Source organism: Bombus vosnesenskii, unplaced genomic scaffold, assembly GCF_011952255.1.
Source record: "Bombus vosnesenskii isolate JDL3184/JDL3185 unplaced genomic scaffold, Bvos_JDL3184-5_v1.1 scf7180000013316, whole genome shotgun sequence".
Taxonomy (NCBI): Eukaryota; Metazoa; Arthropoda; class Insecta; order Hymenoptera; family Apidae; genus Bombus; species Bombus vosnesenskii.
The window spans coordinates 2,649,944-2,671,820 of NW_022882962.1; the positions used below are offsets into that span (position 1 = coordinate 2,649,944).

General features: G+C 36.9%; 2 protein-coding genes and 1 long non-coding RNA gene across 8 annotated transcripts in view; 1 reads left to right on the forward strand and 2 right to left on the reverse strand.

Annotated features, from left to right (window-relative positions):
* Positions 1-20,119, forward strand: part of LOC117235334 (TNF receptor-associated factor 4) — a 39,462-nt gene extending 19,343 nt beyond the window's left edge. For 3 of the 5 annotated variants that reach the window (XM_033497239.1, XM_033497241.1, XM_033497238.1), the window contains 5 exons: positions 15,846-15,950; positions 17,217-17,378; positions 17,950-18,267; positions 18,358-18,618; positions 18,729-20,119. In XM_033497239.1, coding sequence (XP_033353130.1) covers positions 15,879-15,950; positions 17,217-17,378; positions 17,950-18,267; positions 18,358-18,618; positions 18,729-19,082 — 1,167 coding nt within the window. In that variant the 5' untranslated portion in view covers positions 15,846-15,878 and the 3' untranslated portion in view covers positions 19,083-20,119. Of the gene's footprint in view, positions 1-1,065; positions 1,621-15,655; positions 15,765-15,845; positions 15,951-17,216; positions 17,379-17,949; positions 18,268-18,357; positions 18,619-18,728 lie in introns of those variants that run through there. The other 2 variants (XM_033497237.1, XM_033497240.1) reach the window with 2 other exon arrangements.
* On the reverse strand, positions 2,603-6,347 carry LOC117235339. 2 transcript variants are annotated; one of them, XR_004493658.1, is made up of 4 exons: positions 6,064-6,344; positions 5,027-5,705; positions 4,787-4,903; positions 2,603-4,603 (listed from the first exon to the last, which is right to left on the reverse strand). It is a non-coding gene; the product is annotated as an uncharacterized LOC117235339 (long non-coding RNA). The 2 variants fall into 2 exon arrangements; XR_004493657.1 differs by having other exon boundaries at positions 4,787-5,705; positions 6,064-6,347.
* A 14-nt stretch (positions 20,120-20,133) lies between the features above and the next one.
* On the reverse strand, positions 20,134-21,322 carry LOC117235337 (probable DNA replication complex GINS protein PSF2). The gene is made up of 4 exons (XM_033497246.1): positions 20,815-21,322; positions 20,637-20,745; positions 20,412-20,579; positions 20,134-20,336 (listed from the first exon to the last, which is right to left on the reverse strand). The coding sequence occupies exons 1-4, from the start codon at positions 21,057-21,059 to the stop codon at positions 20,292-20,294; spliced, it is 567 nt and encodes a 188-aa protein (XP_033353137.1). The 5' UTR covers positions 21,060-21,322; the 3' UTR covers positions 20,134-20,291.
* Between the last annotated feature and the right edge of the window lie 555 nt (positions 21,323-21,877).

Sequence of the window (21,877 nt, forward strand, 5' to 3'; positions counted from 1 at the left end):
ATCTTGTCCGCGTACTTACATACAGCTGAACGCGGCTGAATGTAAGGAGTAAGGAACATGCCTCGCCAGTCGGGCTTTACAATGTCGTTTTCCTCCCCACCATCTCGCCATACCTGCAGTTGGCAACACGAGTGTGTCTTTACTGATCACGAGTCGCTATCGCCGCGGACAAATTCTTTGTCTCCGAAAGGGCGCCAGTAAAAGTACCGCTCTGATAGAAACCGTCTCACAACCTGTCTCCAGGTCATTACTTAGATCCTACATCGATATAATTTGATTAGTCGTTAGATTGACAGCTGTAACGCAAAGGGAAATTCAGGTAATCTTTTCTATGGAGACACTTATCTTAGTAGAACTTACAGTTTGTGACATACTTTATAAAGATTTATTTTCTTTATCACTGGATCTTATCTTCCATTGAAATTTATTATTGAATCTACATATTTGTTGAATTCTGTAGAAAAATGATTCGTTCGATGAAATCTCCTGTAAAAGATAAGTGATATTTGAAGAAGATTCAAGGATATCGTAGTTTGTTGTATATATTATATGATACTCTGATATAAGAATGACTTTTATTGGGCATTTTATCAAGCCGTTGCGAACATCCCAGGTAACCTTAAACGATTTCTAAACCGCGATCCATGAAGTCAGCGGCGACTGTACTTGTGCCACATATCCGATAATCTCTTTCACACGTTCCTTCATTCACCGTCTCTCCCTGGTCTCTGTCCTTGTCTCGCGGATACTATTAGGCTTCTCTCGTTCTCTGCCTTCCCTTCGTTCACTGGAACGAAGAAAGAGACAAGAAGGCAACGGACTCCCTCGACGGACAGGAGTTTACATCTCTGAAAATTATATCGCGGTCGCGGTTCATCTCGCGTGAATCCTGCTGATTTTGTCTCGTTCCATCTCGCATAACGAACCACCCCATTGGCCATTTTCCATTGTGTCTGTCCTCGTCGCGCGCTCATCGCCTGTCGCTTTCTATCGGATCCGCCAATCAGCGCGCTTGGTCCAGCGGGCATGACGCGACCGTTCCGCAGAGAGAACCGACCGACCGGACTGCGAACAGTCTGTCAGTAAACTTCGTGGCGTGCGTTGGCTGGCGCGCGTGCTAGCAGACCGTTTCCATGCGTGTCACGACACGGATACAACGCCAGCCGATCTCTCGAAACGCTTATTAATATTTATAAGCGGCCAGTTAACTCTTCGAAGTGAATTTTTTCCTGAGGTTCGTGAAAATTGAGATTCGCGCTGAAACAAATGCCGATATCGGTCCATCGTCGTATTGTTTTCTTGTGTGTTTTACCCGTTTTTTAAAACAGTTGCGACAGTGTCGAAGCATCGTCGCGCATTGAACTCACTCGTTTAGAGACGCATATACGAATGTAGTAGTATTATTGCATATTGTATCGTTGAAATTTTGGACGAGAAGAAAAAAAGATGGTGCGTGGTCTGTCGCAGTGGACGAAAACCTTGAGCTTCCCCGCGAGGGTGTCCCCCCAGAGGCCTGCCAAGGAGTCGAAGGGGTTTCATGTGAGCCCCAGTGCTAGCCCCACGTCGCCACCCAGCCCGATCAACGACAACATGGACAAGGCGCCGATTATTACCGATGAGGTTAGATTATATCTTTTTTTTTTATTTCTAACATTGCTTGTCGCGGTTTGTAGTAATGCTTTGAAAGCTTAATCCTTGCAATAATAATAGGTTGGTTCGTAAGAGGGAAAACTAGCAAGGCGCATTGTGTTGTGTGTATTTACAGTAGCTCATGAAAGAATTCAAATACTTACCATAGAAAACTTTTGTATATATATCGTATGTGTTATGTAAAACATTTTGAAATTTCATTAGCGCTGTCATAAGGCTCGTTTATTATCATTATATTGCAAATTGTATACAATTAAATTACAAAATGTATATTGTAAGCATACGATACTTAGTAAAAAGTTAATATCATAGCATGAATATATATCTCACTATATATTGATTCTTTAAATACTTCTGTGATGTAGTATCTTGCATCTTCTATATGTATTTGCATTTCCAAAGTTGTTTCACTTTATCAATCTATCTCAATACATTGCTAATGAAATTTCGAGATGTTTCGTATAACATATATATGTAATATATATTCATAAAAGGTTATCATAAATGTTCGAATGTTTTCTTTAGTTACGAATATGTAAACATCCTACGTGAGTCAATGACATTTTAATTTTTGTAGGGTGGATTAGAAACTGTTTTCAATGAAATATCAGAAAGTGTTTTATACGTTGTTTAATTTGCAAACGAATCAAGACATGCCAACTTCCACGTAGGTCATTCCTCGAATATACTGGAGCAGAGTTTCAAGTTTATCGTCATACGTGTTTCAGATAACGGTCTGTTGCTATACGCTTCGAGCAGCTACGGTTAATCGCCGGTTATGCGTTTCAGTTCTCCATGCATTTATATTTGTAACCAGTGGCCCGCGTGATTGTTTACTTTTGTTTGTTTGTGTTAAAAAAAAGAAGTTCTAGACGACCATGAAATTAATTTGAAGTATCCCTAATCTTTTAATAACATTTATGGAACAGTGATTACTATAAAAAAAACACGTATTTTTTGTTTTTGAAAAATAAATTTTACTTCCGCTTAATTTAGGTTAGGTTTATCGTTCGTTACATTCAGCTTCACGACTAACCGTGCCGAACAGGCGTGTAACATAATCTTCATGCGAATAAAGGGAAACCGCAGAATGGGGGAAATCTATTATTGGACAAAACGGAAACAGAGGGTTGCGTTTCGATATCGTTTACAAGAGTACCATTCATGATTCTATATCGTTGCAAGCGTTGTTGGCACAGTCTCCATCTTTTGCGTACGCGCCCCTGTCGGAATACGTTGCATATTAGCTCTCTTATCGAACTAAATACACGCATTCGTGGCTATCGAACCGCGAGGGACTCATTTACAACGCCCAGAACAAAACATATAAATCTTGAACTCCGAAAAAAAGAAGGGATTTCGGTATCTATTCCTCGAGTGCGTTTGTACAATCTATTCCAAAGTTAAGCGATACTTTATTATAGCTTTAGTAATATTGTATTATATTTTCTAAAAACATGCTTCTCCACTAATATTTCTTTTCTATGTATTAGATTGGTGTATATGAAATGTTCTTTTTGAAATGAAATTTAACCGCATATACTATATAGATTCTTCAATGCATTACATGTAAATTTAATCAAAGTAATTTTTACATGATATAGTTTCCTAAAGAATAAGTGCTTTAATTATATTAGATTTCTGAGAATTATCAGTTCAACATAGATATGATGATTTGAAGAACCTGCACGTGATTAGTTTCATTTGAGAGGACATTTCATATGCATCAACCTAATATGTGCACAGAATAAGTATTGTATTATAGCAAGTGATTATATTACCCGTTACTATATTCCGACAAACTGCAAAAATTCATTTAGATTATGTAACATAGTTTCATGTTATGTACGATGTTCTTTGATTAAAACAATCACATAACATAACCTAAAGAAAAGGTCGCGTTGCCATGAGACGCGACAGACAGCCTGTTTCAACAGAACCGATACTACGCCGTTCCTTCCAATGTTTGCCGCGTATTTTCCAAAGAGTTTCTAATCATGCCGACAGAGCGACTGATTTATGCCACGACAACCAGCAACACGTTTCAAATTGTTCATCATGTACAAAGGTTTCCGAACCTGGCTTCGTTCACAGGGTCGATCGTCCCTTTATTATCGATTGCATACCGCGACGATTACTGCGCCATAAAATCATCTGTCTCGAGTTAGGTTCAACGTAATCGTTTGCTCACGATCACCGCCCTCTACATTCTTTAAATTGTTCGGCAAATTGTTTTAAAATTACTAGGAACTTTCAATTACGTATATACATATACTTACACTAAATATTTTGTAGCTTCTATGTAAATTTTCTTTACTAACGTAACAATTATAGCCTAATCTCATTACAATGCTAGTGAAGTTGCAAAATGTTTCATATAGCACAGAAATACGCATACATTTGTAATAAATGTACGAATACTTTAGTGAGCTACTATACACAATATCTGGGATTAACTTTGTTCGAATGTGTAATCTATTGGCTATGTTTTCGACCTTTTATCCTCATGTTTTTATGTAACGAAGTAAATGGAATTTATTCATAGGTAAACAAGGGGTCGCTAGAAGTCACTCGACATTGTCACCATGGTCGCTCCCCCTGTCATATTGACCGTGTATTTAAAGAATCGAGTCCATCTCTTTTTGCGGTCGGTTTAATCGTTCCAGCCCCCTCGACGACGCGTCGTCAACACACGTGCGCGCCGTTTACGATTCCTTTTGTACGAACACATTTAAGAACGTTCTCTGTACGCAGTGGCTGGTGGTCGGGAGTGCCAACTTTGCGCAGGGGGCGATTGGGGGAATGCGTTTGTGTAAACACAGCCTCTGGGAAGATGACAATGGCGGCGCGACTGCAGACGGCACGTGCCCCACGTTGAAAGCAACTTTTTTTTTTCTTTGGCAGGCTAATTCGTGCCACTGGCGTAACTAAATATATCGGATGGCAATAATATCTATTAAAATAATAAGTAAAACAGTATATTCGTAATAATTATCAATAATGCATTTAACATGGAAAGTTTGATAATTGTAATGGCGAAATTGGATTGGAAAGGAAGATCAATCTGTACTCGGGTTTTCTTCTGATAGAAAAACGACCTCTTTCTAAGTTCTCCTAGATAGATACTTGTACTTACATGGACCAGTTTCAAGTATCGCAGTCGGCTTGCTTGATGAACAAACTGGAGAAAGCGAAGCCGCCCGGCTGAATTTATCTAACTGCTCCCACGGAAACGTTCACATTTAAGAGAAATCTGAAATACATAACGTACTTAATCTCTTGCTTATAACATTGAGTTATGCTGCTAACAGAGATTATAGTTTCGATTCAGTAAAAATAGACTGTACTCGCAAGAAAGATTAACTGGAATTCTAACCTCAGTTTTAATTCTTAAATGTGAGAGTCATGAAAAGAAATTATGTACCATTTCATATAACACTTCAATATTATGTCATCTAACAACATTGAATAGCTAACGCTTGCTTAAGTAGATATTAAGGAAATAAGGTAACGAATTTTGCTGTAAAACATTCGATTTATTTCAAACGAACGTAAGAAAGTAAAATACGTAGGGAACATCTTGGAACATTTGTTTTCGTTGTGACGTACATAGAACGGGACCGAAAGAGATAAAGATTTTGGCCGGTCCTATGCTTACAAGACTAGTAGTACAACTTTTACTTAACGCCTCGAGACCGAGCCAAACGGAAACTACGAAGAGCAGAAATCTCGCGATAATGGACAAAAGTTTCGCCTCGTAAGTTCGTAACAGAAAACGCGGACTCGCGGTTAAAGACGTCCAAGCGTTCTCCGGCTATATAAAATAAAGCGACGGCGAGAGCCGGCAGTGTCGGCTAAGGAGGGGGCAAGAAAAGGACCGATGAGGACTGGTCCAAAGGCGGGGAAAGGCGACGGCGGAAGCGTGGGAACCGAGCGTAACAGATGGCCTCGGCTGCTTCCGAACCCGCTCGGCCTCCTTCGTGCACCTCCGTGGCATCGACTGCTTTCCGTTCTCGCGCGTTTCGTACGCTCTATGTATCGATGCAACTCGATTCCTGCAAAAAATAGATTCGTTAATCTATTCCCGTATCATTATTTTTAACATAGGAAAAAGCAATCTGATTTTTTTAACCTATTAACGAATTGGGAAGACTATTATATCAGTATATGTTCACTAACAAAGTATTCGCAAGTTCTTTATTTTTTAAAGAAGAAGTATTGAAGGGGTATTCTTAATCCATTAAGAACCAAACAGAGAAATAACGAAGGTTGCATAAACGCAATATTGTAGAGGATTTGATCCAATAACAGATTGTAACATTTTTACTGTCATTGTAAGTCATATATAGACAGTTAAATGTATCAGGAGAAATAGGGTTATATAATTGACTTACGAAGCATATACATACATACCGTTCGATTGAGAGTGGAGAATGGGTTAAGAGGGTAACGATGCAAAACAAAAAGTGCAATAGAAGATATATGAACGGCTAACACACGTGCACAAGCCGGCAACCTTAGCACTTAACCCGATGCTGCGCATCAGTAAGGTCTCAGAAAATATCCAGATACGCTTTAATACGTTTCGAATGCAGTTGTATAAACGTGTTAGTAGTAACGTAAAATGCACATGTCAAATATTAAAAATTAGATTGTACTTCAAACACGACAGTTAAACAATTAGATGTTACAGATTTAAAAATTAAAATTATATTCAGTAGAATTGAAATAATATTATAGTAGACACCAACAATAGAACTACTTTTAAATAATCTGCGTTCTAATGAGCTTAATCAGACCGTCGCGAAATTCTAGGTATTTGAGAATGATAACAATACAGGAAATTGTGCCAGAAAGCGTTGCGAGCAAATAATCTTCCGGAAATACATAGCACGGACATGGAGATGATTGTGATTGTGTCACATCATGTTAGTTATCTTTTATCACAGTGGTTCTCTGACTTATGGATCATTGAAACAGATTAATAAAGCTCGATATTATCATGGTGCATTTGTATATGAACACATTACAAGAATTTCTCAGTGGCTCTCTTATATTGTGAATCCAGCTAACTGTCAGGAAAAACTATGAGCTCGTGTTTTAGAGTGTCAGGGAGCTTCAGAGGGGGCGTATTCAAAAGAAAGAACCAATTGTGGTGAGAACTACATATATTTAGTCAACCGTTTAGTTCCAAATGTTACGATTGTTCTATAATTTGTATACTAAATTAGAATAATCCAAGATATCGTTTTTCATTGCATCATCAACTTTAATTAGGCATAAATAGTGGAATAGAGACAGAGAAGATACAAATTTAATAGAATCTTTTTTATCTAAAAACAAATTTTTATACCTTTAGTAAATCTATAAATGACACTCTATTTTGTATTTTTATTTTTATCAACTGTATCTTTGTTTCTATTCCTTTCCTTGCTCTATTCGTCAGAAAACAAATCTCTAATCTTAATAAAATCTTCAACCTATGCGCAACATTTTTGTTCATGTTTCTTATTAAAGAAATGCTAAAAACAACTCAGAGGATTATCTCTATGAGATCTTCATAGGAATTGTATAAAATGACATTGACTGCTTAGTTGCTTCTTCTGTCAGAGTAATTGGCTTTGGGCAATACCACCAAATAAAATATCACCAAATTAGTCTTTCGTGAATTAAGGACCGTCTCCAATCAGCTCTTATTAAGCTACCCATGGAAAGTGACTCCTGGCTCTTGTTCAGGAATGCGAGATAACGCGGATGCTTACAAGTCGTTGTAATTACCGCGTGTTAATTTAAAAGCAGGTCCCCGCCAGCCTTCCCATGGAGGCCACCGCCTTCGTCGTGGCCGGAAGTTGCTATGGTGTTTGTTCCTTCAAGTATTGTTCCCTCCGCGCATTCCATTGTAATGAGAGGCCTTTTTTCTCTCTCCCTCTCTCTCCTCCTCTTTGGTTCTCGTGGTTTTAGAAAATAGGCGTAAGAGACAGTCGGTGATCGCGATAGAAATTACGTTTAACAGGGCTCCTCGAGTGCGATCACCACTTCTTTTCCGGATACTTTTCAACCGGCTCTTTGGTATTGTTAGCCGGGAGTTCCGTAATGTTTTTATCCTTCTAATTGGTAACAATGAATGCATGCTCTTTAAATATAACGATGCCACTGTCTTTCACCGTTATACATATGGCGAAGACAGCTCGTGGAGTAATCAATGTTGAGGATCGTTAGTATTGTGGAAATATTGCTTCTAGATTAGTATAACGTAAAAGTAATTATACGCGTATATAATTAGAAGAAATTTAGGTATATAATTATTTGAGTCGTAACGTACAATTTTAAATCAACAAAATTCTAATTGCTTCCCTTCTTTTCGAGGATTTGTAGTTCGTCTAAACACAGATGATGGAAAATCGATGGTAGATAATTTTCAGTAGTTAATTCTCTGAACGACTGTTATCTTCTCTGCTTATTTACGTAACTATTGGAACGGCCGTTGATATCTCCAACGACGCTGCGTTTTAACGCACAGCATGCACATATATTTGTTTTAGTTGTCGAGATTACGCGGAAAGACAAAGTGATAGATCCTCCCTGAGCTGAAATTACAGATCAGAGTGAGCCGTATAACATTCGGTTGGAATTTAAAAGTTTGTAGATTTCTATGGTTCGATAAGATAGCAGAAAGGCGTGTTCGAGATATGAAAGGCTATCGGTAGCGTTTTTACTCGGAATTCTATCATTCGAACATTCTTCAACACAGCATCGGCATAATGTTATAGTCGAAATACACTCGCTGAATATATACGAGAAACAAAGTACATACATATGTATTTATTAATTCATTAGAAGCGATAAATAAACTTATGGAAACGAGTCATTGTCTTTCTTAAATTGAACATTAAGGTACATACCGTAGCTTGCTACGTGTGCCTGATTAGTCCGTCTCATGCAAGGCTTAAGTATATCGAAGACAGTTAATTACTTATGAACATTTATTATCAACCTAACGAAACAATAATTTAAAAAATGAATTCCGGAAACGATCGTGAGATTGATTTGTTCTTTTTTTATTACAGTATTATGTTGAAACGTTATTGTTCTTTCCAAGGAGAATCATTTCGATGGTATTACCGACTAGAATTAATACTTTCCTAGTGGAGGAGGATACTAAATCATTAAACCGAGGAGCTGCAACAACTATTTGGAGAAACCGGTCCGTTTGAAATTAAAATGGTCTCGTTGAAATTCTAGTTGTGGTCGTTCACGGGTCGTGAACTCTTGGAGCCCTTAAATCCCACGTTACAATTCTTCGTTCGGTCTGAAAGTCGTAGAAACAAAGAAACGAATGTCCCATTTTTCTAATACCGAGAGAGGTATCTAGCAGGAGAAATGAAACTTTCTTCTTTCCACTGACTTTCCTCGTTTCAGTAAAGAAACCAGTGAGTCTGATCTTAATTGCGACGATCCATTTTATGTGTGATTCGTATTTTAAAGCATCGTAGAAACAAACAGAATTTCGTTTTTTTTTCGACTCTCTCAATAATCAAGTTGAATTATTTATTTCAGTTCGTTGCCTTTTCCTATTATCTTCCAATGAAATAACGCGTTCGACGAAGATTGAAAAAGGTCAAGCTTCGTTGTGTTTAATTTTTTAATTTACATTTAGAAGCAGAAATTTTGTTTAAAGAGAAGAAAAACATATTTGACCTTGTAAATAATCTTGATAATATCTTGTCTATACTTTCTCATCATATATTTATCCAGCGATACATTATAACTAAACAAACAGAGCGATAACTAAACAAACCTTTGAATCAGTATCTTCTACAATACAATTTATCATCCAATGCTATTATCAATAATCTCAACGACTTTGTTAAATACTACAATCAAATTGATAATACTTTCTACAAACAATAGATTTCGTAGGGTTCGCAAAGTACGTAGATACGCTTGCACCTGTGAAAAGAGATTCGCAAAACAATTCCAATCTGAAAGGATGGTAACTAGAACGAAGGACATTCCTGGAAAAAAAACGGGACATGACATCGTGCGAAATTCACGGGTCACGAGAATTACTCGGAAATCGTAGAGTGCCATCCCCACGACCGCTAATTTATGGGATTCGAAGTGTTGCCGGTGTACGGCCGAGCCCAGAGACCATTTCGTAGCCGACAGGAAGTTTTCCTTTCGCACGCGATCGTGTCTTGCTCTGGTCCGTGTGATCGATCCGCAAATAGCTACGGGAAATTTAAATTTACCGGACGATTCGTAATCGTTGAACTTTTGCACATCTCGATCACAGAACGCAGAAATCTATATCATTCGCTTGCTTCGCGGAAGAAGATATTGTACGAGTCTATTCTATGCAGAAATTTTAAGCTATCTCCCGAGGATAATTCATCGTATTTTTAAAACACGTTTCGAAAGACAAATTTTTAATTATTTTCGTTATTATACTATGGAAAGAACGAAAGAAATCTATACAAAATACATATTGTTTTTTTTCTTCAAATTATACAAATATCTTTTTAACAAATTTACAATAATTCTTGAATCAAATACCCTTTAACGAGTAACATATTTAAATTGATATCAAGTCTTGGTATTCAAGTGTATCCATTTGATCGATGGTCTAAAGTTTGTACATGGTATTGTACGTGTACGTATATTGATTGCGATAGTTAAAGAAGCGATTTGTAAATCGTTGAGATGCGATTTCGTAATGTATCATTCATAGCGTATAATATTGCAGAAATACTAATTATTGCGATTGAATGAGAAGTTGTGAAATTCTTTGTTTCATCCTGTATCCAATAAAAGATCATCCAATAAAAGAAACAAAAAGTTTTAGGCTAAAAAAAAATTTAACCGTTGCAAATGTAATTTTCACTAAAATTTGTTTCACTGATAATTTGATAACCACAATATTTTGCCTATATCGGAATAGCGAGTTTTGCGAAATCGATGAAATTTCTTCACGGTTTCGAAACGGATCAACGGGAGCAGGAATTCGGAAGATTCTATGTATATGTTAATCCTTGGTCATCGAGTTGTCAAGGTCGCGCGGTTTCATGCCGACGGAAAAAATGAGATTCGCCCGTTGGTTTCGAAATGCGTAACCGTCACATCCATGCATCGCTAATATCAGCAGAGGATTTTTCGAATACCGGACACTCTCGTCCAACTGCTTTCCGTTTCATTAAAATACTGCAAGTTCTTGTCCGATGTGTTGGTCCTCCGATACTTTTCCTCCAACAACCGAAACGATTCCTATCCTACACTTTTTAAAACCTCTTAACATTTTGAGAAACCCTCGACAATAATAAAACGATTCTTACCTATTTCTGGCCAGAATTCTTTATACGTAAGATTTTGTTTAAATTTCTATCGAAAAGTCGTTTCGAAATGTAGATAAACAGCCACGCACAAAGGTGAAGTACCAAAGAAAAATACCAAAGTGATCAAACACATCGAATTTGCAAAATTCCAAGGATCTCGAATATACGAACGATCGAACAGATAAATCAGAATAATGGAAAACGTTGATAGACAAATCGAGGCGAATTTTTCAAGGAAATCTAACTCTTATCTTTCATTCGTCGATATTGGAATAGGGGATTTTCACATGGCGGACCGGGTTAGAAAATTCCTGCAGGGCCGCGGAGATGATGGTCGTCCTCGAGAATAAGTGGAACGTACGCGAAGATCGTGTCCGTTATTTCGCCGTGACGTCACGACGACTTGTAACCGCTGTAACAGCGCCATGGAGAGAGACTAGCAGTGATGTCAGCCTCGCGATGCTCCATGTCGGTATTCTAATTCGCCGATCACAGCGTTATGGTGTTTCCTGGAATAAAGGACATCAGCCAGAGCCTCGAATCCATTTGCATTCGCCTGTTCGTCGCCGTTTGTCCAGTCAGAGAAACATCGTTTATCATTGGTTGGAAAAAAAAAGATGCGATCAAGAGGATTTCTTGAATCGTTGTATCGGTATTCGATATTTCAAGACGCATCGTCGTATTATCGAACTTTCGACCTTACGTAACCGACGCTTTCGGTAATACGATTTTCCGTTGCTGTTGCGCCGCTTAGTTTCCCTGGTGAAAGCACCGTCTCGTTTTGACGATATTACGGAACTTGCGCAACGCGAGATCGTTGGCCCCCGCGGCTTAATTGGCAGCTCTTTGTTTTAATTAACTCGCCGCCGGCCTTCTTTTCGATTGTTTCCAACTCTTCTTAATGGCACACGCTCCACCAATGAGGTCGGAGTCGTGTCATACAGAATTATTATCGTGCCAATTAAACGTAATGCACCAAGTTCACTGCCAGAAAGCCAATTTATCAATCTCTATTTAGACTCGTCGCAGAAGACGATCTTTCTTGCTTAAAGACGTTTGTTTTAAATATTAATGGAAAGTCACGGTATCCTTGATAGAAAATTAAAAATTCAGATTTCAATAGGACGTTTACGAAGGAAGGAAGGTTCGTCAATTTTGCAATAAGAAGCGGTAGACGATGAACGAATTGTAATGGAGGAGATCGAAGTGAAATGAAGCCTCGATCACGGTCAGCGCAAGTGTATTTTTATTCTCGATATCATGATGCGGTCGGTGTTCTTATGTCTTCGTGTTCGTTCTTTTTTTTGTTTTGTTCTTTTCTTGCAATCTCCAAGCTGAAAAGGTAGATCTGTCTCTTCCATTCCCGGCGGTGTTTATATCTCAACGGCAGTGGCTGGTTGCGTTAGATTCCTCGACCTTGCCGGTCGTGCAGGTTTCAACTCGCAGGCATCGGACCTCCACATCTATACCGGGTGTACCTGTGTGGAAATGTTTGATTCCAGGTTGAATGAATACTTGTTTTGCAGGAAATTGCGTTTGTCAGTTCTTCTTGAAACTGCCATTAAACAGCAAATTCAGAATACTATCGGATATCACTGTTATACGAACGTTTCCCAGAATATCGAACTTCCTTCGCAAGAACAGCAAGAAATAAAATAAATAAAATTAATTGTTAGCGTCGTTGTAGTAATCATGCCATCGAAGAACAAATTCAAGATAGTATTGAATGCCATGATGTAGGAATAGATACGAGGATTAAATTATATCCCTGAGAAGAATGGTCAAAGATAAAATAAAATCAACGGCACTATCGATTTTACAGCAACGTATCAGAACTCGAAACACGTATTAATAGAGGCAATAATTATTTCCACGCACGACGTAACGCGTCAAATTTATTCTGGTTCCTTGCCTCCCGCATGGTTCTCGGTACGGGTTCACCTCCTGCATCAGGGTTATTATTGAACATCGCTATTTCCGAAAACCGTCACGACTCCATCGTCAGTTTGCCGTGGTCGACAGTTCTTCCTGGAAGAAACAACGTGGCATGAAAATTCTAAAAGGATCGGAATGCCGCTGTCTCCCATGTTGTGTTGCATCCATGCCACCTTTGAGCTCGGAGAAAGTCTTCCACGGACGGATTTAGATTTATTAGACAGTTGTTACACACTGTCCATCGTTTATTTTCCCGTGTATTTTCAGCCGTTTTATCGCGCGTCTATTTTATACGTGTAACGCATCCACTAAGTGTCCATCGGCTAACGAGTTTAACTTCGTATTCAGATATAAAATTCAAATATCATTATTTCAATTTTTCGAAAATTCTTATTTTGATATGGAAAAAAAGCTGTATAAGAGTCGCACATTTTTCAGAGTAGTTCAGTTATTATGAAAATGTAGAGTTATTTTTTTCATGCGCGCTATACGGACATTAAATTAGCATTGCGAGGATTTAAATCTACAAAAAAACAACGTTGACATAAGCTCTTAACAGTAGCCTACCAAGCTTAGCGACATAATAACATGGGCAACCGATGCAGAGAGCAAATTCTGACGCAGAAAAATTATCCCTATAAAGAATTGTGATTTGTCGACACGAAGAAACTATATAGATGTAATGTCAGTGATTATGTGAGTGATAGCGAGCTGAAATTAGATTCGCTAGAGCGTAATTTTCAGAGCACGAATGGAACAGTGGTCGTTGTAACCATAAAGTACCATTGATGGAACCGTTCGGACGCTAATGGGTTCATCGTTTAGCATACAAACAATGGAACCATGTATTTATCGGTAGAGTCTATCATTTAAGCGGCATCGTAAGAATCGCTGACGAGAAATTACCAGCAGCGACTTAATAATGAAAGATTAGGTAACCAATTACATACATTGTTCTATAGCCAATCTGAATTCCCAATGTGTTTCTATGTTTCGTGGCACGGGTCTGCGAAGAAAGTTTGGTCTATACGAACTAGACCCAGTGAACTTTATCGATCGATGCTTGAACTCTTTTGAACAATAATTTACTAATTAATAATATCAGCGAATTAACAAGTTACAAATTATAAATTATAGACTCCTCTATAATTTATAACTTAACGATCTTAAATCGAATTATATTATCAGATGATTTGTAGTTTGTAAAAAATTTGTGACGTTGCATTTGGTTTGTTATCGAGCATGTCACTTTCTAGTAATTAGCAAATTGTAACTTGTACAATTTGCTAATGGCATTACGTAATTCGATTGTACAGGAACGCTCAGGATTATCTACAGTGGTTGGTGAAAATATTTGGTCACTTATCACGGAAGACTGAAAAATTCAACATACAACACGTTTAATATATTCACAAAGATTTGTTCTGACTTCGATGAGCCTAATAGTGTTCGGTGTCAACGATAAAATCGTTGTCACATAGTTTGAGAATACGATTCGCAAACTCGAGACTTGTTCGCCATCCTGTAATTCTAACTAGTGTTATCAAGAGTAAATAACTTGTCGTATACACATGGAGTTTGTAGCGTTAATTCTTTGTTTGAAATCTGTTATTTACGTATTTCGCAGACCTCGAGTTACAAAAACACGAGTTTCGAGCTTTATTCTTCGCAGAATGTAATAAGAAGGAGAAGGAATTATTTGTTGTTATTATGGAGACATTTAAAGGTACTCGTATTATTTTATTTGCTGTAGTTTATCTGGAAGCTTTAAAAGGAATTATATTTACTGCACACTTGATAATGTATATCAATATGGCGAATATAGTAAGGATAAAAGGAAAGATTAATTATCTGTTATCGTTATTGGAAGATTTAAGGATGCTACATAGTACGTACTATTTTGTTTATAGTTTATATTACTTCAAAGGTATGGGAAGTAATTTTCACAAGTATCTGATAACTTTACTGATACCGGAGACCAATGTCGCGAATATACTAAGAGAAAAAAGGCAATTATTATTATTGACAGGCTCGAAAATATAACATATCCTATTATCCTATTTGTAATTTTTATCACTTTAAAGATTTAATATTAAACTTCGTCAAATGCCTGATAACTTACAGGATTACCCGTACGATTGACGAATATAATCTAATACGATCAAAAACGATTTAATTCTCTACTCTACTAAGTGAAATTAAATAAGCAGAATAAAATATCGGTATTTAAAATAAAAAATATTCAACATTAATTATACATGACCTACGAATCTGTAATATTACCTTGTATCGAAACCTACAACCAATTCTTCTCACAAAATTCGACGTTTCCGAGGAACGTCCGGACTACGTGATCCACTATCTCGACCCTTATCTATCTTTACTATCTACCGATTATAAAACAGTGTTCAGGAAGAGAATTCACTTAGATCAAATCGTACATGTGAAACATACCCACCCAGGTGAAATGTAGGTTCCGAACTCTACGGTGAAGAGTCGTGTCGCTGAAAATTGATTACCATATTTCATCGTGGCGGTAGTTGGAATGCCACACGGCTTGTTTATGGGGTATGAGACCCGGTGCATACTCGTTTCGTAGACAGGGCCGCCTGGTAACGACTACCTGTTACCCAATTAATCGCTACCCACGTTCTAAGAGGTCCAGTTCCACTCGACCGTAGCCTTTGATGGAAACCAAACAATTCAGGAACCTATTCGTTTATGTTGCAAAAGGTCGGACGCAATTATTCGATTCACTGCTTGCTGGATACGAGATATTCCTGGCGTTGTTAAAAGTTTCGTGTTTATCGACCTGGTTTCCTTTGTTAAATTGAAATAATTCGATAGGTGTGCTTTTTTGAATGGAATAGCGGACGTTAGAGAATGGAAAGGACAGTAGATAAGATCTGTTCTTTTTGTGTGTTGCAGAATTTCCAGGACCTGGAAGCTGAGAAGGCAATAATGGGCTCCATTGTGTATTGCATACATCATAAGGATGGCTGCAAGTGGTCCGACGAACTTCGAAAGTTGAAGGTAACGTTATATTTTTCTTTCCTTTTTTGTTAGTTTCGATGTGCGCACCACAATTTTTACGTTTTATATGGTAAAGACGGTACTGTATGTTGTTCAGATAATCGAAGAGTTTCGTGAACAAAGGGCTTGTAAGTTTCCTATTTTCGAGTAAAATTTTCTAGCTAAATTACTATGAAGCTTTTATTCGTGTTGAGAATGTAACAAGGACAAATTCTTTAAGTTGTTTAGTTCTAGTTTTCTGGTATTAATTACGTTCGAATTGGTAATTATTTAAGAAAGAAAAAAAACTTTATAGTAATCGAAAGAATTTAAAAACTCGAACTAAAACCTTCATAGCTAAGGTATTATACAACTAAAAATTTTGCCCTACGGGTTCTTCTCTCAGAAAGCTCCACGACTGATACATGAAAGTGTCAAGACTCTCTACGGGTCTTTTAATTGTTCTTTATAAAATTACTCGAAATTTTGGATGTGTAAAAATACGTTCTCGAGATAGTTTCATTATGCATTTCTGATCTTGAGCGACCTTGCGTTGATAGGTCGTTGAACTGGTCCCGGCACGGTTAACTCCCACACAGCTTGCGGATAACTTGTGCTGGTTTTCCGCTCAATTATAAGAACAATTATCGGCTCTTTTTACCGTCATTAATATATCAATTCTTACATGATCTCTTGTCAAGTTACGAGTTAAAAATAGTCTATATATGCTATAAATGGCTATAAATGGCTTCGCAGTTCTTTCTTGTAATCAGTAATGGGAAAATCCCATTGTCGGAAAACATTATAAGGAGCTACAAGATTGACCTCGAAATAAATTTGATATGACTTTTTAATAATTCTACTTACACAAATTATGTTAAATTTTTTTGCACCGAAGTACAAAAAATTTAGTAATTAGAAGTTAGAATCAGCAGAATTCTATACTTTTAAGAATCATCGGAAAAACTTTCGAAAAAGTACTCTAAAAATTCGATTTTATTGCAGTATTAAGAAATATCGAATAAATTAAAAATTAGAACCAAGCACATTTCAAACGAAAGAATTCTCACAAAAGAAATTTTAACCTACATATATTAACATAATGCTTTTACACGCTACCGTAGACGTTATTACTATTTCTTTAATCTCCGGTATGCGGTTCGTTCACCCGAGTTTCCCCGATTGTCGCAATACGAACATAAATCCGAAGAGAACGATCCGATCGGAGTAGAAGGAATGCGCCGTTCAAGTCTCACCGATGTAAAAATCGCATTATATCCTGTTTAGGCTCACCTGAATACCTGCAAGCACGACGCGGTCCCCTGCAGCAATAAGTGTGGCGCGATGATCCCGCGTGTGCTGATGGAGGACCATTTAAAGTACACTTGCGCCCAGCGGCGAGCACGCTGCGACTTCTGTGCCAAAGAATTCACCGGTCACACGCTCGAGGTAACCGCCACTGCATTAATTAGAAGAATCGCGATCGAGTGCCAGCCGTTAACTGTACTATAGTGGGAACGGATGCAAGCGAAAGCACCATGAGTTCAAACGAAATTTCTCGAATTCTTTTTTCTTTTGTTTAATATTCATTTAGTCATGGATGAATGATTACAGTGGCTCACGAAAGTATTTGAACTTTCATAGAAACTTCTTATGAACATATTATGCGTGTTATGCGAAACATTCTAACGAAGTCTTATTAACATCGTAATGAAGCGCAATTATCATAATTATATTAGCAACGTTTGAAGCCAATTTAAAAACGTACACAGTAGCTACGAGATATTTAATCCAGGTACATATAATTCACAGAAAAATATTTATATTATTCATTATATTAACAAGTTACTATATTCAGTGAAAACATCTTTAATACTTTTATATACACTTTCATTGTTACTCCGTATTTATTATAATTTAGCTAGTATTATTTCAAAATTTTCTATTGTGTGTCTATATATGTCTATAATTTAATCAACTATTTAAGGATATAGCTAACGATTCTGCTCTTTATCTACAGAAACACACAGGGACGTGTGGCTATGAACCACTCTACTGCGAGAACAAGTGTGGCATGAAGGTGCAGCGAAGGCATCTCAGTCAACACAAGTTGGGCGAGTGCGCGAAAAGACTGGTGGCCTGTCGTTACTGCAACAAAGAGTTCGTTTTTGACACACTCGGTGCTCATCATGCCAAGTGTGGCCGCTTTCCAGTCGCTTGTCCACACCGTTGTGAAACTGCCGTCTTACCAAGAGAAGATCTCGAAGTTCACTTGAAAGATCACTGCACTACACACCTCTTATCTTGTACTTTCAAGGATGCTGGCTGTCGTTTTAAGGTACATCAATTTATTGCTTTATATTACATTCACTTTCTGTCTCTTTTCCATTTTATAAGATTAATATCAAAATATTATTTTTTGTCACAGGGAAATCGATTTTCGTTGGACAAACATTTGGAGGAATCAGCAAAGATGCATTTAAGCTTGATGTGCAGTGTAGTAACAAAACAACAGCATCAGATAACCAGCCTGAAATCCGCCATTAGCAAACTATCGTTAAATTACACGGGCACACTAATATGGAAAATTACGGATTACAGCGCTAAAATGTCCGAGGCGAAAGCCAAGGAAGGAATGGAACTCGTCAGTCCTCCTTTTTACACTAGTCAATATGGTTACAAGCTACAGGTAGGCAATACTTAATATTGATTCTATATTGTTTTCCTTTAATCTAAGTTTTAAGAACTCTACTATACTACATATACTTACTTACAATGTAAAAATATTGAATATTTCAGGCGTCAGTTTTCTTAAACGGAAATGGAACCGGCGAAGGAAGTCATATTTCAATATACATAAAGATTCTTCCCGGAGAGTATGATGCTCTGTTGCGGTGGCCATTCTCCCACAGCGTGTCCTTCACCATATTCGACCAGACGGTGGTCGCGGAAAAGGCGTGCAATATCGTAGAAAGCTTTATACCGGATCCAACATGGAAGAATTTCCAGAGGCCCAGTCGTGAGCCCGATTCTCTCGGTTTTGGCTTCCCAAGATTTCTCTCTCACGAAATGGTGAAGAAACGGCATTTTGTCAAAGATAATACTATGTTCATCCGAGTAAAGGTCGATCCTAGCAAAATAGTTGCTGTCTGAAAAGATAACATCGACCCGTATTTTTATTAAATACGTTGTATCATACTAACTCAATTACTATCGTTCCACGTAACACATTTAATATTGTTACGCCGCACACACATGTTTCTTCACATGGTTTATACGTATTTTTTACTTTTACACGTATCGTCAGTCCAGTAAACGATTAATGATACTTGATATTTATTAATTGTGTACTTGGTGTGATAGTTCGAAGTACTTTACATATGAAGCGCATGGTACTTATATCGTTACACTGAAAGTAAACTAATGTAGAATTGACTAAAACAAAATAGAAAGCAATAGCGACTTACAAAACAAAACGACTGCTGTGCGAAACATTTGGAGGATCTAAATTCGGAGAATTATTTGAATTTTTATTACGAACAGAGTTTTGGTTTTGGCACATTGATATTTACGTTAACTACCCTTTATACATAATTTTGAAGATTTTAGGATATATTAATAACATGACAGGCGATCCTCTAGTTATCTGAAGCGATATGTCTCTCAATTAAACGAGAGCTGATTGAACATGTGTACATATATCGAACACCGAAATTTTGTAAGTTCTCACTTGTAGCATCAGACCCATCCTATGACTGCAGTTCCCAATTATTTCCATCTTTTATTTTGTAACATACGTTTCCACATTTTCTACACTGGATGATTCGATTTACAAACTTAACACGAGATTGGAGGTTGCAATTTTGACTGAAATTTGAGTAGATCAAATTTTTCAGCACATTAGGTTAAACCGGTCAACGTTAAGTTTGTTAAAACGATATCTACCTTGACAATTCAAATCAAAGATTATTAAAGGACTGTGTATTATAAGCTTAAGAGATGTAAATATTGTGAAAAAAAGAAATAGCGCCGAACGAGATGCGAGTTAATTAGTCGACAGATCTACCGATGTAAATATAAGTTTACTTTATATTAGTGATAATGAGAAATTGTGATTGAGATGCTAGTGACTGTATGTAATGATCTAAGAATAAGAAATAATAAAACTATTATATCGCATTCATATATTACATACTATGAATATATTATTTTATTTCCCATTTTCTTTATTTCGTTACACGAAATCAACAAAAATGCATTATAAATACTTCATATCAATACACAATATATACATGTATATTTACAATCTAGAAATTACGATAGATTATACATGAAAAAGAAAAACATCATCTAGTGATCAGTCTATTGTGATGTCCCACTATAATGAGATTGTGTCAGTTTTCCATCCTAAAAAATATAAAGTTAGCTTTAGAAAGCATAAAAAAGATTTTCTTGTAATAGAATTATTATCGTATGAGGTACAGATATGGTTTGTATCCTTAGCATTTGATCCAGAGCATGTGGCAATAATGGACGAACACTGTTGATTTCCATGGCAGTTAAATGGTCCAGCTTAGCGTGTAAACCTTCGCTTTTAAGGAATGCATCTATTGATGTACGGAGCTTTGACATTCTTATGTCCCATATATCCTAAAAATTAATTAATACATTAGCATTAAAAGGTATACTTACATTTATATTTATTACCTTCACTGCTGTTTTTATTCTGTCCGCATCAGGTATATCATCACTACCAACATTCAGTAAAAGCTGTGCTTCTTCCATGTAATGATTACTGGGCATTTTTATAAACAATCTAAAATAACAATTTATTTATACGAAAAAATATTTTATCATAAGGGATGAAAGAAGCACATTTACTTACTTGGATAACTTTTCTTCCTCCTTCGTCTCATTTAAGCCATCAACGTCCATCCAGTCTTGATTAACGATTCGACACTTTTGTTGCTGCTTCAGGTTTACAGCCAACCAAATCGGAACTTTCACAGGTAAACCGGCTCGAAAAGGGCCCACAGATCCCGAAATTAAATGAATCATGTCAAAACTAAAATTCGGCACAATGGTGACTAATTCTTTTTCACCGAGAAATTCTACTTCACTCGGATCCATCGTTCAGCGTTTAATATTTTATGATAAACAATGTTTATTAAATAAATTTTAACATCTTCCAAACAGACTCAACGTTGCATCTGATACGACAGTAACACTAAGTTTTGGCGGGAAACTTGCGTACGCAGTACCCTTCTATGTTTGAAACGCTACCTGTTGCTCGCTTCGTTAACTTCGGATGTATGTAAAGCGCATGCACGATATTAATTCGATATATCGAAATTCGGAATTAGTTTCAACTAAGTTCTGTTCGTTTGGTCAGTTTAGCGATCCATTTGTAAAAATAATGTCTTATTTAAAAAAAAAAAGAATATTGTACGTTACAAAAGATGTTAAACCAAGACAAAGACTTTCATGCTGGAACTATTTAATTGTCAGGTAGTATTAGGTTATTAGACAATAGTATATTTTAGTGGATATAGATGATTATTTTTGTGACATTTATTTAGACCGTTGTGTGATACACAGAATGTGGAATGGACATTAGCATATAGGCTGTTTTAAAATAACTTTTTAATATTTGAAAATTCAAATATCGGTTCCCTTATCTACTTTGATTCGTTTATATGAGATTCACATTTCTATGTTTAACATACATTTCACATCATTTTCATGCAAATTACGTATCCATCATATGTAATCTGTATGAGACTGTCGTTTCCCATTGTAGATATGTTCGTGCAGATATGTTATATATTTATTCGTGTCTAATTGTCATTAACAATGAATTTATTATTTGAAGAATATATTTATTTTGTTTTCGAAATAATATTATTCATAGTCAGTAGAAATGATTATTAATTTTTCAGTTTCTATAT